The sequence below is a fragment of the Myxocyprinus asiaticus genome, chromosome 1, assembly GCF_019703515.2.
Source record: "Myxocyprinus asiaticus isolate MX2 ecotype Aquarium Trade chromosome 1, UBuf_Myxa_2, whole genome shotgun sequence".
Taxonomy (NCBI): domain Eukaryota; kingdom Metazoa; phylum Chordata; class Actinopteri; order Cypriniformes; family Catostomidae; genus Myxocyprinus; species Myxocyprinus asiaticus.
Window position 1 is genome coordinate 39,795,143 of NC_059344.1, and position 17,773 is coordinate 39,812,915.

The 17,773-nt window shown below is 39.3% G+C and overlaps 2 protein-coding genes across 3 annotated transcripts in view; one reads left to right on the plus strand and one right to left on the minus strand.

Moving 5' to 3' along the window:
- The window catches only part of abcf2b (ATP-binding cassette, sub-family F (GCN20), member 2b), a 306,662-nt gene that overhangs the window by 33,840 nt on the left and 255,049 nt on the right, over positions 1–17,773 (minus strand). The window lies entirely within an intron of this gene.
- Positions 2,176–17,773, plus strand: part of scrib (scribble planar cell polarity protein) — a 139,797-nt gene continuing 124,199 nt past the window's right edge. The window contains exon 1 of one of the 2 annotated variants that reach the window (XM_051703552.1): positions 2,176–3,466. In XM_051703552.1, the coding sequence (XP_051559512.1) occupies positions 3,308–3,466 (159 nt within the window). In that variant the 5' untranslated portion in view covers positions 2,176–3,307. The remainder of the gene's footprint in view (positions 3,467–17,773) is intronic. The other variant, XM_051703556.1, reaches the window with a different exon arrangement.

A 17,773-nucleotide genomic window follows, 5' to 3' on the forward strand; every position in this document is an offset into this window, starting at 1 on the left:
GCACATCACGAGCCACTCACATCAGGTTCAGCAGCGCTGCAGTGGAGGCTCGCGTGAGTAAACGCGTCTGCTTTGCGTTGGTCGCACTGTGTGGTTGAGCAGGTGACAGTCTACAGTTTATTTTATTATTAGTTAGTTTTTGCTTTCAGAACAATAGCTCACTTGCCTGGTGTAAATAAATAGTTGCTGAAAGCAAGGGTGTAGATTTGGCTCGAACATTGGGGGGGTTGCATCACATGTTTCCATTGATTATGGTACCTCCCCCAATACCCCCGGAATATACACCCCTGGCTGAGATTATCAAACTGGCATACACAGTCCTTAATGTTCCACACACACACACAAGATGGTGACTCAAATCGACATAATTAAAGGTGCACTGAGTCATTGTTTTCCTCATCACAAATAACCTCATAAAAGTTGTTTTATTCTGCATGGGCAGGGTGTCTGTCTGTCTGTCTAACTATCTGTTTTTATTTTTGGAGGAAGTTTAGCAGAGGGATTAACAAGGAAAATTAAAAATGTCACTTCATGTCAAAAATATTGCAGACCCTGTTGAACATTCTGCTGAAAAGACCAGCTAAAACCAGCCTAAGCTGGTTGGCTGGTTTTAGTCGACTGCCCAGCCTAGCCAGGCTGGTCAGTTTGCTGGTTTCAGAGGGGTTTTGAACACTTTTTTAGCTGGTCAGGCTGGGAGACCAGCTAAGACCACCCTGACCAGCTAAGATCAGCATGACCAGCTAAAATAAAGTGTTCAAACCCCCTCTAAAACCAGCCTGACCAGATATGACCAGGCTGGGCGACCAGCTAAAACCAGCCAACCAGCTTATGCTGGTTTTAGCTGGTCTTTTCAGCAGGGCAGTATTTAATGATTATTTCAATGGCTTTGCAATGCAAACATCATGAAGTATGTACATACAGTATGGTAGCCTACCATACAAGTTTTTATAGGCATAAAACGCAACACTTTAAATTGTATAAAATATGTAACAGGGGTCCCGGCTCCGTCTCTCTACCAACCTTTTGCCTGAAAATGGTTGAAGACCCCTGCTTTAGAGTGTATAGGTATTGCTGAGACAGAAGTAGTTGATAACATGGACAAGTGTGTATTTTAAAATGCTGTGACAGGTCACCATTTCTTGCAGTGTGAAAAAGTTACATTTTCAAAAGTACAAATATTCCATGCAAAGGTTAAAAAACTATTATTTAAAAAAATATTTTTAGTGTTTTAAACTTTTTTATTATTTAACAATTATATATAAAATCGTGAATTTTTCATTTTATATATATATATATATATATATACACCAATTAAATAATGCCAGTATATCTAAACTGTCCACTTTTTCCATTTTGATGCATCTCTGTGTTATATAGCTAACAATGATCTGCAGGGTCATTTTATGTTCCATCATAATATGTAAAATGTGAGTTCTACTGTTTAGAAGTAAAACTGCAAAAATAGAAGTAAAAAATGTTTTAGAAGTGCAAAATAACCTTTTATTCCCCAACATCTTTTTAAACTTTTATTTATCTTTCATTTTGTCTCTCTTCAAATTTTGGCCTGTCATGTGTTCAACAGATCCAATCAATGTTTAATGGAAATTATTTATTGTTTAAACAATAAAAATACCTCTTTGTAACTTTACTCAATTTCTAAGCAAGTGATCTGATGAAAGAATAAGTGGCGAAATATCCGTATCAGCCTATAGGTTTTTGTTAAAATCTGTATCGTTTTGGCCAAAAATTTTCATATCGGTGAATCCCTTATTATCTGAAAAATATTGAGCCTACTTTATAGTATGACAGGGTATCTTTTTTTCAAACCCAATAACTGAGTAAAGTTAAATGTATAACCCTGAAGTGAAACATTTTGATAAAACTGAAATGGTAATTATGTCAAATATAGTCGGTAAATCTAGTTATTTTATTCTTTTTTGTATTTTATTTTATTTTTACTTTTTTACATTTAAGAACACTTTTTTTTTAACTGTATCATTTTCCAGGGAACCTTGTTTGAAATGAAAACCCGTGAGCTAGCCCACAACAGTTGAACAACTTCAGCACATTTCCGTGGGGCGGCGCACTTGCATTGTAGTCACACTCGAGCTCTCGTCCTCCTCCAGACTCCTAGAGGTCGCTACCCGGAGATTGGAGCGCAGTGGCGTGTGCCGCTGGAGTTGCGTGCGAGACGCGCTCGTTCAGTGAGATTCACAACAGTGAGGCGGAGCTGTGTTGGATCAGCAGCCACTGAAGCCTGACTTAACCGAGTACCTCCACACACTCACCTACAAGAGCAGGAAACTCCCTGGCAGAAAAAGTCACGGAGGAGTGTCAAGCGCTTTTTAAAACCAACCTTCTATATGATCAAGAGGAGGATAGCGAGGTTTGTGACCGATCAGCCCAGACTCGGTATCAGGACGGGTAGTAGAGAAGCACAAAGCCGGTGAAGTGTCTCTGGAGCGGATGAGATCAGCCCAGCCCCCTCACATACACACACCGGACCGGCCTGCTGCTCTTAGCCTGTTGCTGCTGCTGCTGTGTGTGTGATCTTATCGTATCATTCAGCCGTATATCTCACATATATCGCTGAAACACACGTCTGTAAGTAGTTTAGAGTTGTTTTCTCTTTGTTTAGAGGCTGGCTGCTGCGTATTGTTTCGGTTGTTGCTGGACTAAAGCGCCCAGCCTCAGTTGGCTAATCAGTTAGCTGCAGCATGTCGTCGTGTTAAAGCCACTTCTCGGGTACGATGTAGTTCATCTCTCATTTTCTGAACACCAGACAAAACGTGCCTGACGAAGGGGCACGGCACGTCAACCAATATAAAGCGGTTTCTCAAAACACACCGGCTAAAGTGAAATCTGTGCGACACAATCTCATTTAGCTCAGCGAGGAACTGTTTATGGTCCTCGCGAGATCCAAAACTGGATTAAACACAGAACATGTTTGTATTATTGATGACATTGGGCGTGTGTGTATAACCAGATTACTCTTCACTTAAGGGTCTTTATTTTTAAACTGTGAACGTGTTGAGTAATTCAGCTCGTGTATGAAGACACTGAATGGAGAGGTATTTTAACACTCTTTTACTCTGACTGGTGTGGTTATCTGGATGTCCCCTGCCATCTGTGGAGTTACTGGACATTTGCGAGAGACTAATTCACACGGAGGAGGGTTTTATTTGGCTATTCTCGGCGGACAAAGTCCAGGGAATTGCACACTGCTTTATAAATCGGCCCTGCATCTCTCAATCGTTTGGCTGCTTGAGCGAGTCCCCGATGCGGAGGGGCTGAGTGCGACCGGGACATGCTGAAGTGTATCCCGCTGTGGCGGTGTAACCGTCACGTTGAGTCCGTGGATAAGCGGCACTGCTCGCTCACTGCAGTTCCCGATGAGATCTTCCGCTACAGCCGCAGTCTGGAGGAACTGCTCCTGGACGCCAACCAGCTGAGAGAGCTGCCTAAGGTAAGACACTGCCATGCCCAATCACCTACACCTTATGTTTGGCTTTGTGCATGACTCATTCAACATGCGTTCATATAAATTAGGCATAGACCTGTAGCTGGCTAGTTAAACTGTGGCTCTTGGATTAAGGTTTTGTACTAGGGTGGAGGGAAGTGTGTGATATAATCTCCTGTAACATGCATTTATACTCATGGAGTATGATCTTTGCACTTTTTTTCCCCCTTCATATTTGCTATTAAAGGAATCTTGATTGAAAATTACAAATATTATGTTTCTTTGTCAGGGCTCAACAGAAAGGATTTTTTATTGCTGCTGTGCTGGCCAGTGGTTCAGATTCTTACATGCCCTACCAACATTTTTACTGCCCCTACCACTCATAAATGACCAAATTCATTGTTAAAATAAAATCTGAGTTGCAATTGGAGCTGAAAATGAAACTGTTGTAATGTAGATCCATGTTATGTTCATAAATGCGCAAATCACTCTTGTGATTTTTTTATTTATTTATTTTTTATATAAAATAAAAAACTCAAGGTAACTTTACCTTGGTGAGAAGTTTAAATCAGCAGGATTTGCAACAACAATATTTAAAATAACACAGAAAAGAAAATCCAAATATGTTGAAGTTTGCAAGACGTAAAATCACATATGTACATGATCGACAAATTCCATCAATTGGCCCAAAACTATCCCATGCTGGCCGACAGGCCATCCTTATTTTTGAGCCCTGCTTGTGGAGAACAAATAAAAGATGCAGTCTAAAATTGACACCGTCCGGTCTCCTGAGGGGACAGTCTAGCTTGCCACACATCTGTTTCGCTAACCCCTCTAAAAGCTGTTTGCTTTGTCCTTTTAATTTGGATTTCCTCTGTGGGTATTAGTATGTGTGTGTGCGTGCTTGTGTGGTTCAGATCCTGCTGACTTGGCTGCGAGTCAGTTTCAGTTGTGTCTATATAAAGAATGCAGGGTGTTTCTACCTTGGGCATTTTCATCTACTCATAAGAGTCACGAGAAGCTTGATGTGTTTCTAGAGTGAACATTCCCTAAGTAAATAGACATCAAATCAAGCAAACATGCTTAATTCAACATTTATACTGCTGTTCGCTGTTAACGACTCTATACCAGTCATTTTAGAGCTCTTAGTGTGTTATGTAGCCTGTATAATGCCAGGACTGTTGGCATGGCCTCATTGGCAGAAGACAAGAACTATGTTAGGCAGTATGCAGTCAGCACTGCTAACAGGGTTAGACACAGCAGTACAGGAGCCTGTGACCGTGATGTGATATAGCTGATCCAAGTGGACAGATCAGGCCCTGAACTCATAGATCTGTGTATGTGTGTACATTCTGTGTGCAGATAGCTGGCATATGACTTTCCTTTAGCCCTTTGGCAGAGAGAGAGGGAGAGAGTGAAAGAATATCAAAAAGCTCAAGCTGGTCAACTCGTGTTTGAAAAAAGTATGCCAGATTGGTGCATCAAGTTAACTCTAAATCTGCATATTCCATGGACTGACTTTATAAATTAATTACAGTGCTTTCAAGGCAAGCTAAAACTAATGACAAAATGTACATCAGTTGCCCTGTACACATACATTAGCGTACACGTAAAAACTGAAATATTTTGGTGTCCTATTAAATTTTGTTTTTTGGAAACTTTATACTGTCTCTAAGATTTTTTTTTAATTAAATGCATTTAAATTTAAAAGTTTGAAAATCTCCACTTTCAAAGTGTAACTGACAGTGGTGGCATCAATTTAATATTTGCATACTGGATCGGGAATGGTCTTGTTTTGCTTTATATTTAACCATTTATAACTGCCTTTACACTGCAGTGATTAGGCCTATGAGTTGATTCTGGTCAGCTCTGATGCTCTAAAGTGTTCTTTTGCTGCTTTACCAGCATTGTTTTTTCCTTCAGGAAATGAAAATATATATATTTTTAACTCTCTGTTTTAAAGGGTTAGTTCACCCAAAAATTAAAATTCTCTCATCATTTACTCACCCTCATGTCATCGAAGATGTGACTTTTTTTTTTTTCCTTCTACTGGACACAAACAAAGATTTTTAGAAGAATATTTCAGCTCTGTAGGTCCATACAATGCAAGTGAACGGTGGCCAGACCTTTGAAGCTCCAAAAAGGAGATAAAGGCAGCATTAATGTAATCCAAATGACCCAAGTTGGTTAATCAGTGTCATCTGAAGCAATCCAGTTGGACTTGGGTGAGAACAGACCAAAATGTAACTCCTTTTTCACTATAAATCTTGACAGCAGTCTCCTTGGCGATCATGATTTCAAGCTTGATTACACTTCCTTTAGCGCCATCTAGAGCTCTGCACCTGCGTCAAGCACTTGGAAGTGCAATCGAGTTCGAAATCATGATTGTGTCTACAGACTGCAATGGAGAGATGTATAGTCAAAAGGAGTTTTACTTTGGTCTGTTCTCACCCAAAATCCACTGGATAACTTCAGAAGACATTGATTAAATTACTGGAGTCAAATGGATTACTTTAATGTTGCCTTAATCTGCTTTTTGGAGCTTCAAAGGTCTGGCCACCATTCACTTGCATTGAAATGACACACATAGCTGAAATATTCATATTTGTTTGTGTTTTACAGAAGAAAGAAAGTCATACACATCTGGGATGGCATGAGGGTGAGTAAATGGTGAGAAAATTTTCGTTTTGGGGTGAACTATTCCTTTAACAAGAGAGGCATTTAATGTGCACAATTTAGCCCCCTACAAAAACAGAACTGTGTCAAGTACTATGGCACCAGAGGGTAATACATGTCGTATTTTGATAGTCTGTACACTAAATGCTTACCATATTTATGTACCATAGTATTTTCATGGTACTCCATGATACCTCAAAGAATACCATAATACTTTCTCGTTTGTTTGCAGCATTTATGAACAGTTAAATGAATCGATCTCTTGTTTTAGCAAAATATACACAAAGTAGTTCTGGGTTGTCCAGCAGTGCCCTTTTCATATGAATAGCACTCCATGTTATACATTTACTGTAATGCATAGATGGATGGTCTCAATAGGCCTGAGCCTTTTCAATTGAGCGTGCCATATGGTGACTCTGTGTGTTGCCGCTCTGCCATGTGCTGTGAGATGGGCTTTAAGCTGCTTAGTCCTCCTCCTCCGCCAGACTCACTCTGGACACTCAGCTCACTGCTGCACTCGTTACTGATCGTGACGCTCTCTGAGTATAACATTGGATTTATAGCACTTAATTCTTGTCTTTTTCTCTTAAAGTATGCATTTCAGCATGGATGTACACATGTTTCCATTCTAGCACTATCATGGTACAGGATTTAAGATTAGCTCTGAACCATGACTCATGGTAATGCTTCTCAGGCCATGACCCTTTGCCATTGGATGTGGGTTGAAGTGTTTCACTATGTTGGGCTACGATGGACAGAGGCTTCCGGTATACTGGTTGCAGCCTTGCTGAAATTACATGTTAAGCAGACTGGCATGGTTTGTTAGGCTAAGCATATGGAGGTTTCTTGTGAAGTTCACTGCAGGTCTCTGTGCTACAGCTGAATGGCTTATGTTCATCTTAATACTAGGATATCTATAGTTCAGAAAAGCACAGATAGAGTTTATAAAAAAATATAAACACTTGAAAATTAAATGCAGGGCATGAAGGAGGAAGAAGTGTGAGAAGCAAATGACTTTGGATCAAGTGTTCTCCTGGCTAACATTGAAATATAAGCAGCTGGGTGGCTCACCAAATGCCTTGCAGCGTTTTTCTGGAAATGGTTTTCATGGGATATTGCTGCTGATACAACTACTGCTGCTTGTATCAGCCTATACAGTTGAGGAATTCCCCAACATGCCCTCCAAAAACATCCCTGTTTAGGCATTATGCAATCACTAATCGGCTCTGTTTCTGTACTATGTCCTATTGTGTGTAGGGCTGCAACTAATGATTATTTTGATAATCGATTAATTTAATGATTATTTGACTATTTGGCGATTATTGCAATGATTAATCTTTAGTTCTTAACCGATTATTCAGCTTGTGCCCTGACTTAAAAGGTTGTATTAAACATGCTTACTAACAATAAAAAAAAATACCTCTAAATGACATTCACTGAATCCTTTCAGTCTCTCCCCCTTGGATCGGGACATTCACACAACTCATAGAAGAGACGCTGACTGCACAGAGAAATGCCAGTTTCAGAGTTTGTAGTTATTTATATGATCTGCTTCCTTATTATTTGAACTTTAATAAAGCTATAATGCATGAAAGATGTAACGCTGGGGTGTTTCCTTTAAAGACGCTCGACACACAAGTTTTTCTACATAATCCACAACAAGAGTGCTTCTGTATTTAGTTATTTTGTATTTTTGCATTATAATTTCCTCATTCTTTGCAATCTACATCACCTGAAGCTGTTTGGAAAGTTTAGAGTGCATTTGGACTGTGAACTGTTTTCTTCCTCTCCTCAGTCAGGCCTGAACTGCAGTAATGCTCTCGCGTGTGATCATTAGAGTTAAATGTGATTTCATGTTATGTTAAATGAGATCAAACGACTATTCGGCAATGAACATTTTTGTCGAATTTGTTTTATTGTTGACGTTGTCAATAATGTCAACTAATCATTTCAGCCCTATTGCACATGAAGAAATTGTTAATATATAAGAGGGAAATAACAGTACACACAATAGTCCAGCAACCATGGATGGCATGTCCACATTAGCAATCGCATTTACTCAAAAAAATACCAAATCAAACCAATTGCATATATGGTGCATAGTGAATAAGACATTTACTTGTAGCACACGTTAAGTGCTTTTACCTTGGGCTGCATCCGAAAATGTAGGCAGCTGACTTGCTACCTAGCTGCCTAATCCGGTAATGGCTTAACAATCAGCTGTTTTGAATTAATGGAACTCTTATGGAAACTGGTCTCCTGTGTTTTCTTCCTCTCCTCAGTCAGGCGTGAACTGCAGTGCTGCTCTTGTGTGCAATCGTTGGAGTTAAATGTGATTTCATGTTACGTTAAATGAGATCAAACGACTATTTGACATTGAAAATTTTTGTCTACAATTTTTTACTGTCGCCATTGTCGATAACGTCGACTAATCGTTTCAGCCCTAATTGTGTGACAATTGAGTACCCGCTCGTCACAGTCAATTCCTCACTCCAGAGATGTTGCGTGCTAACTGGATTAACCCAGAACACCCTCTTCCACATTCACAAAGCACAGAAATGGCATTAGCTCTATGTCAGCACTGTTTAATCATTAACAAGTGTATCACACACATATACAAGATAGTCAGAACACAGCACCTCTATCTATGGTTTGGGAGGGTCCTAGGGAAGCTTTTGGAAATGTGAGGTATTTACATTTGCCCTGAAGGCGGTTTTTTTCTTTTTAAATGTTTTTTTTTTTTTTTTTTTTTTTTTTGTGGAGGGGGAAACGCTCCTTAGCTCTGACACTTGCAGAAGATCTTGTGACAGGTTACATAGTAGGCTCTTTCAGCAAATCTGATGTCTCCCACCCAGCTGCACATATTAAATGTCCGGGCTAATTATTACAGCTCTGTCAGCATTGTCCTCCTTAATCGGCTGTGACTCGTATGACAATTGTGAAGAAAGAGAAGGAAATGTTTATTATGTAGCTAGAGTCATGAGTTTTGAATGAGCAAAAATAGTAGCAATATGTTTTTATTTGCTTTAGGGCAAGGTTTTGAACTGTTAGCTCTGCCTTTCTAGCCTTATCGGCATCTAGTACGGCTGTTTCATAACAGTTGTTGTCAGTCACAAGAGCATGAGGTTCAGCACAGCCAAACAGGGAATTCGTACAAATAATGAATGTTACCTATTGCATAGTAACAATGCTAAAAAAATGTGTTATACTCAGAATGTGGTTTTTCCAGCTCAAATGTGTCAAAGTTTAAAGGAGTTGTTTTGATGAATGTACTTGATACAATAGCCTGTAAGCAAAGACAATAGTCCCAATAAAATGGCCGTGGATGGGTGTATGTGTGTGTGTGTTGTCTACAGAACAAGTTTAAGCTGTCTAGGACTCCACCCTGCCCTGTTGTGTTTGTGCGGCATCAGATGACCTCAATCATTTTTGCCGACCTTGATATTGCCCATTGTGTTTACATGTGTGTTTGTTTACATAAGAATGAATGTCACCAACATTTTAGCCAGTTGCACTGTTTCTGTCCTTTCGTCTGCTCTCTGTGTCGGAGGCGGGGCTCAGGCAGCTCCTCCACACACACAGAGCAGACAGCGACAGGTGAAGATTACATGTTACTTGAGGCTAATAGGTGTTTTAATGGGTGTTTTTCCTGACGACTGCATAATTCCAGCCAGAAAGTTTGGAAGAATAAGTCCAAATGGACTTGGTTTCAAAGCTGCATTCCACAGCTTCGGTGTGGGAACATTTTGGCTTTAAGCCGAATGAGAGAGGAGAGCCCATTAACGTGAACAAGCCAGTATGTCAACTTTGTTTTAAAACAGTGGCAATGAAAAGTGGCAATACAACTAACTTAAAAGCTCATCTAAAACATAACCATCCCATCCAGTTTTCCGAGCTGGGAACAAAAACCGCAGCTGGAGATGGAGAGGGGCCTTCCGACGAAATGTTTTTTTGACATTCCAATTCCAATGTCTGAATATTCTTAAGAATGAAAAGTTCATTGTTCTTTGAAAGGGTGGACTTGAATTATTTTGCTATTATATTATCATTATATCAGTGGCATAAAATGGTCTTAAAATGAAAATAATATAATTTATCGCAATTATTTCTGGGACAATATATGGTCCAACAAAATTAGTTATCGTGACAGGCCTACCCCTGTCCAGCTGCTATTTCATTTACCTGTGAACTCAATATTTGTGCAGTTAAAGGGTGTGAAATTGTATACACCATTAGATACTGATACATCAGTCTGACTCTGCAATTCAGCTGACATGTATAAATAGGGGTGGGCAATATGACCAAAATCCTATATCACGATAACACAAATTTTATATCACGTAACGATATATATCACAATTCAGTTACATTTTTCAACCAAAAAAAAATAAAGAAATAAAATATATATATATATATATATATATATCTCGACCGATATGGGATTTTTTTTTTAGACCGATACCGATTTTAGAGAGGGAAAATTCACCGATTACCGATATGGTGACTGATATATTTAATTTTTGAGCTGGAATGAAAACAGACCTTTTCTAAGTGGATTTTTCACCAATTTTGCACCGATATGACTATGCAAAGGTACTCAGAAGGCTGCTTTCTTTAACAAAATTTTTTATTAAAGAATTTTTGACATTATTATTATACATTGTCAACAAATTCTAGAAATGAACTCTGAGAAAATAAAGAATAAATAAAAATATAATAAATAGCTAAATAAACAACAGTATTACTGTTTAGTATCAGTAAAATGCTGACTATATTAATACTGCCGAGTCAAGATAAGCAGCGGTGTTACACCGTATTCTGCTATACAAGTTCAGGGGAAACTTTCAATGGTGGAAAACCAGAAATTTAAAGATTACATTTTATAAATGCAATGACTGGAATTGTTCGGTTGAAAGGGGTTCCAAACTGTGAATCCTGAACAAAACAGTTTGGTACATATACATGTTTACTGATTAGCTTTCACTCAGCTGACAACAATGAATGTAGCTACGTGGTTAGCTAGTTAGCTATAAGCTCGTTGTCACAGAGAGTAAAAGGCGGACATTGTTTATTTTACTTTCCAGTATTGTGTCTCGCCAACTAGGTAACAACATAGCATGAAATCAACACAACAGACACAATCCACCATCGCACCGTTGTCTGCTGAGCTGCAAAAAGATGCTCTGATGTTTACCTTTCAATCTGCTACATTACTGACTGCACTGACAAACTATAGCTGGCTAACAGCAAACAGACATGAGTGACATGGTTGTCAGGGACAAGGTTAATGTTATATAGAAAAGGGAAAATGATGGGGTCATTCTTTATTAAGTTTCCAGTATGTATTTCACAAACTAGTTAACAACTTACCATGTAGACACCGCTGAACTCCGCCCTGTCTGCAGAGCCACCATCAGCTCTGCTGGACAAACTACGCTATGACACCAATTCTAAAGCAATGTTTTCTGCATTATATGTTCTGAGAAAAGTTTTCATATCAGCGCATATCGGTAAACATATACGGCGATACCATATATATATCGGTGAAAGGCTAATAGTGGCTGATAGTATCTATAATATAATATATATATTATACAGTTGAAGTCAGAAGTTTACATACACCTTAGCCAAATACATTTAAACTCAGTTTTGCACCATTCCTGACATTTCCTGTCTTAGGTCAGTTAGGATCACTATTTTAAGAATGTGAAATGTCAGAATAATAATAGAGAGAATTATTTATTTCAGCTTTTATTTCTTTCATCACATTCCCAGTGAGTTAGAAGTTTACATACAATGTGTTAGTATTTGGTAGCATTGCCTTTAAATTGTTTAACTTGGGTCAAATATTTTGGGTAGCCTTCCACAAGCTTCTCACAATAAGTTGCTGGAATTTTGGCCCATTCTTCCAGACAGAACTGGTGTAACTGAGTCAGGTTTGTTGGCCTCCTTGCTTGCACATGCTTTTTCAGTTCTGCCCACACATTTTCTATCAGACTGAGCTCAGGGCTTTGTGATGGCCACTCCAATACCTTGACTTTGTTGTCCTTAAGCCATTTTGCCACAACTTTGGAGGTATACTTGTGGTCATTGTCCATTTGGAAGACCATTTGCAACCAAGCTTTCTTCGTGGCTGATGTTGCTTCAATATATCCACATAATTTTCCTTCCTCATAATGCCATCTATTTTGTGAAGTACACCAGTACCTCCTGCAGCAAAGCACCCCCACAACATGATGCTGCCACCCCCATGCTTCACGGTTGGGATGGTGTTCTTCGGCTTGCAAGCATCACCCTTTTTCCTCCAAACATAATGATGGTTATTATGGCCAAAAAGTTCAATTTTTGTTTCATTAGACCAGAGGAAATTTCTCCAAATAGTAAGATCTTTGTCCCCATGTGCACTTGCAAACTGTAGTCTGGATTTTTATGGCGGTTTTGGAGCAGTGGCTTCATCCTTGCTGAGCAGCTTTCAGATTATGCCGATATAGGACTCGTTTTACTGTGGATATAGATACTTGTCTACCTGTTTCCTCCAACATCTTCACAAGGTCCTTTGCTGTTGTTCTGGGATTGATTTGCACTTTTGGCACCAAACTACGTTCACCTCTAGGAGACCAAATGCATCTCCTTCCACAGCGGTATGATGGCTGCGTGGTCTCATTGTGTTTATACTTGTGTACTATTGTTTGTACAGATGAACGTGGTACCTTTAGGCATTTAGAAATTGCTCCCAAAGATGAACCAGACTTGTGGAGGTCCACAATTTGTTTTCTGAGATCTTGGCTGATTTCTTTAGAATTTCCCATGATTTCAAGCAAAGAGGCACTGAGTTTGAAGGTAGGCCTTAAAATACATCCAAAGGTACACCTCCAATTCAGTACGTCTCCTATCAGAAACTAATTGGCTAATTTTCTAAAGGCTTGACATCATTTTCTGGAATTTTCCAAGCTGCTTAAAGGCACAGTTAATGTTTATGTAAACTTCTGACCCACTGGAATTGTGATATAGTCAATTAAACATGAAACAATCTGTTTGTAAACAATTGCTGGAAACATTACTTGTGTCATGCACAAAGTAGATGTCCTAAACGACTTGCCAAAACTATCGTTTGCTAATATTAAATCTGTGGAGTGGTTAAAAAGTGTTTTAATGACTTCAGTCTAAGTGTATTTAAACTTCTAACTTTATATATATATATAAAATAGCCATATTGTAATGCCTATTTTTGAAAAATCCAGTCATTTAAATATTTTGTAAATGAAAACTACTTCCTCCTTATATAAATATTCTCTTTATTCATAATACTATGACTAGTATTATTATTGTAAAACCTAATGGTTTAAGTCATCTCTGTAGACAATATTTGAATATCTGAAAGCAAAGCCAGTTTGTTTTGTAATATCTAACATCATTCGAACTGAATTTTATTAAGGGTGACTGTGTAGTTTAAAAAAATCTACATGACAGATGATACAAATGTTGGTGCATGACACATTGTTTTAGCTGTTTTCCTCGTCAGTGTTGGTTAACTTGTCAGGCTCTCTTGCCGTTTGAGATGTTTGACTTCCTCCATAGTGCTTTAAGATAAATAAAACTCAAATCTCCGTAGAATTCAGATGGGTCACGCAAGAATTGAAGTTTGTGCCACTATAGAGAGAAACCAGGTTGAGTAGTGCAAGTGTCTGTGGAGCCCAATCTGGAAGCCTGCTTTACTTTCATGCTTCAGATATATGGTGCACGCGAAAATCACGTGAACCACTGTCTGATGAGAAGCATATTCAGAACGCGAGTTTAATGTTTTTGAATTTGCTTCGGTGGCCCGAAATTTAGCTTGGGTGGCCGCCAAAACATGGTCAGCACCTGAAAAACCCTGTTTCTTCAATTCTCTCAGTCTCACATAAAGATGCTCTGCCTTCCTCCTACATTTCTCTGACAGAATGTGTACCACGTACATGTAATGTGAATAGAATGTAGTGCACATTTCTTGCATGCGGTGGTGGTTTTGTATAACCGCAATACAGATGATAATCCAAAATGTAGACGGTAATGTAATGTAAATATATATATATATATACCTAGGCTAAGAATATACACTCACGAAAACTTTATTAAGAACTAATAAAGTGCCTAACATGGTCTTCTGCTGTTGTAGCCCATCCGTCTCAAGGTTTGACATGTTGTGCATTCTGAGATGCTATTCTGCTCACTACAATTGTGAGGGGTTATCTGAGTTACCGTAGCCTTTCTGTCAGCTCAAACCAGTCTGGCCCTTCTCTTTTCACCTCTCTTGTCAACAAGGCATTTCTGTCCACAGCACTGCCACTCAATGCTTTTTTGTTTTTTTTTGGCACCATTCTGAGTAAACTAGAGACTGTTGCGTGTGAAAATTCCAGGAGATCAGGAGTTACAGAATTACTGAAACCAGCCCATCTGGCACCAACATGCCACGGTTGAAATCACTAAGATCACATTTTTTACCCATTCTGATGGTTCAGGGCTCCACAGTGCCAGCGATTCACTCGCATGTGCTAGTGAAAATTACTACTTGCAAATTATGGAAAACGTTTTGGCTGCACCAGTGCGAGTGACAGCTGATCTAATGTGGTGATGAACTTGTTGTTGCAGCCTACCTGTCACGGCTCAGGTGAGTTTGCTGGTGAGTTCACAGGGGGAAACATTGATTGTTCCAGGGGAAACGCTGATCATGCTACTTATTAGCGTGCTAGCAACACATGTTCCACTCTAATTCACTCCATACTTAATCCCTGTGTGTTCTCACTGTCTTTGTTAGATTATTGTGTGGTGTCAAGCAACTAACCTTGCTCTCTTTGTCTAGTTGGTGCTGTCTCGAGTATCTGTTTGGTTGCCTGTCTCTTCCCGCATGTCGGGAGTGTGGTTACCTTCCAGCTTGCTGTACGCCTGTTCTCCCCGCCCACGAATCGCCAGTGGATGATTCCTCGTCAGGGAATACGACTGCCTCCTAATCGTCTGGGCTTTGTTCTCTGCAACTCACTACGCTTCCACAGACACTTCCTACGGATCTGCTCCTGACTTCCACAACGCATACACCTGTCTACGAACACACTCTTCCTATCTGCCCTCTGCATGTCCACAGTGCGCAAGGACTCGTACTTCTCCTCTCGCTACTGCAGCCGGTGCTGGGATTCTTATACTTCGCCAGCACAGTTTATGTTGACATTTATTGTGAATAAATCCTTTGAACTGTTCCTCTGCTTTTGGGTCCCTTTGTCTCGCTCTGACACTACCATCAGGATAAAAACGTCCTAATGTATCTTACCTCAATAACAAAGTGCTTTTTAAATAGGCGCGTTAGTTATTTTTGCATTAAAAGTGCTGTTTTATCACTCTAACCACATGGCTTCGAGTGCTCGATGAAGATACAGCAAGATGGTTTCTTTCTTGTTTTTATCTGTCAAAATTACAGACAGTGTTGTGAAAAATTACAGATTGACGAATGTCTTAAAATCCTTACACTCAAGCGCAAGATTCTGAGAAAAATGTTGAGTCAAAGATCATTAAAATGTGTGACCAGTAAAACAGCATATTGGTGGCATCTTCTAACTTAACGTGATATAAGTAAAATCTATACAATAAATAGATTTACATGCATCCAAGGTCAAAAACCACTTTAATTTGCTCATAATTTAAATTGCAGCATTACCTTTTTTTCCCCAGTGTCTCAAACAACTCGTTCAGTGATCTGTTCTAAAGGATTCATTCTAAACTCCTCCTTTCAGAGAGCCTCTGAATTGCTCTGCTCTGATTGGTCAGATGTCCCAGTTTGTTGTGATTGGTCTATCGCTTAGTTTAGTGTTTGAGGGCAGGTCAAAGCTGTTTGCGAGCAGCCAATGAAGACCAGAGGTGGGTTTTTTGTTACCAAATTACGTAGGTTAGTAATTACTAACAGACAGTAAGTCTAGAATTACTAATGACTTGTTTCAGGTGTTCAGAATTGGTTCTTTCTTTTGGGAGTCAATAAATCCATTTGTCATGCACTTTGATTTTTGAAACTTTGCAGACTTTTTTTTTTACATTCACAAACAGGTATATAACACACTACATGAAAGGTAATGTTTGAAAAACCATAATAGGTGCTCTTTAAAAATTCATGGCAATTCTACAACATCATAACCACATAATACTACAAAAAAAAAAGCCTGTTAAAACTGCATACATTGTTATAATGTTCACGCTTTAAAATGAGACCATTTATGGGAGGCAATGCGCATTTCAAAATATCAGATAATATTCAAATTTATCAATATTAAAATCATCATATTATTTTTATCCATCATTATACTTTTGTGTAATGTTTTGCATTTCTCATGACCATGGATGATCCTCACAGAATAGTGTTGAGATGAGTGACTGATGAGATATTGAGAGCACCTGGAGAGCGCGCATGTTAGATTGCTGAAGCTGAAAGTGCTCATGATCACTCAAACAGTCTCTATCGCTCAACACAACGTCTGATTGTCACGACTCGCGTTACATCACATATACTCAGATTTTTATACCCATGTTTATTTGTTGTTTAATTCATCTTTATACCCATTTGCAGTCTCTTTATCCTCTCCGTGCTCACAGTGCAGCAAGTCAGAATTACTACCGTAATGACTAGAAAATGGGCAACTTAATATTCATACACATGTAATTCTTACACATTTTTAAAAACAAACCTGCATATTCATGTCTTTATGTCTGAAAGTTTAAATTCGTGAAGGCCTAGAATTGCCAACAATTCACCCTGCAGAGGCCACTCTGTCCTGCATCAAGTGCTGAGAAAGCACTCATTCATTAGAGTAACAGTGTATGTGTGATTCCCTGCATGCTGCAAAAAAGATTGGCCCAGATTCTAGGCATGAATCACAAACTTAAGACGAAGATCGGCTGATTTAGATCGGTGGCTGATCAATTGGCTCACCCCTAATTTAAATGCCCAAACAGACACATTTTTTGGTGGATATGAGTCTGTTAGATCAAATTCATCTGTTATATTTTGGAGTATATATTTGGAATGTCCAATTCCCAATGCTCTCCAAGTCCTCATGGTGGTGTAGTGACTCGCCTCAATCTGGGTGGCAGAAGATGAATCTCAGTTGCCTCCGCGTCTGAGACCGTCAATCCACGCATTTTATCACGTGGCTTGTTGAGCTTCACAAGCTAGCGCGTGTGGAGGCTTCACGTTACTCTCCACGGCATCCACACGACTCACCGCGCAGAGAGCGAGAACCACATTATGGTGACCACGAGGAGGTGAACCCAACGTGACTCTACCCTCTCTAGCAACCGGGCAAATTGGTTGCTTAGGAAGCCTGACTGGAGTCACTCAGCATGCCCTGGATTTGAACTTATGACTCCAGGTGTGGTAGTCAGCGTCTTTACTTACTGAGTTACCTAGGCTCCCCCCGCATTTCACGGTTTTTAACCGTGGATTCTAAATTCTGAAGGTTTAATTAACCGTGACATTTATAGTCGTGGTTAATAGTAAAACAGTATAATCGCAGCAGTCATCAACATACTATTTGTTTATTAGTGGCTTTTAAATGAGATCAGTCAGGACTGATGTTGTTTGATGCTACCAGTAAGGTTAATAAAAATAAAAAAAAACTT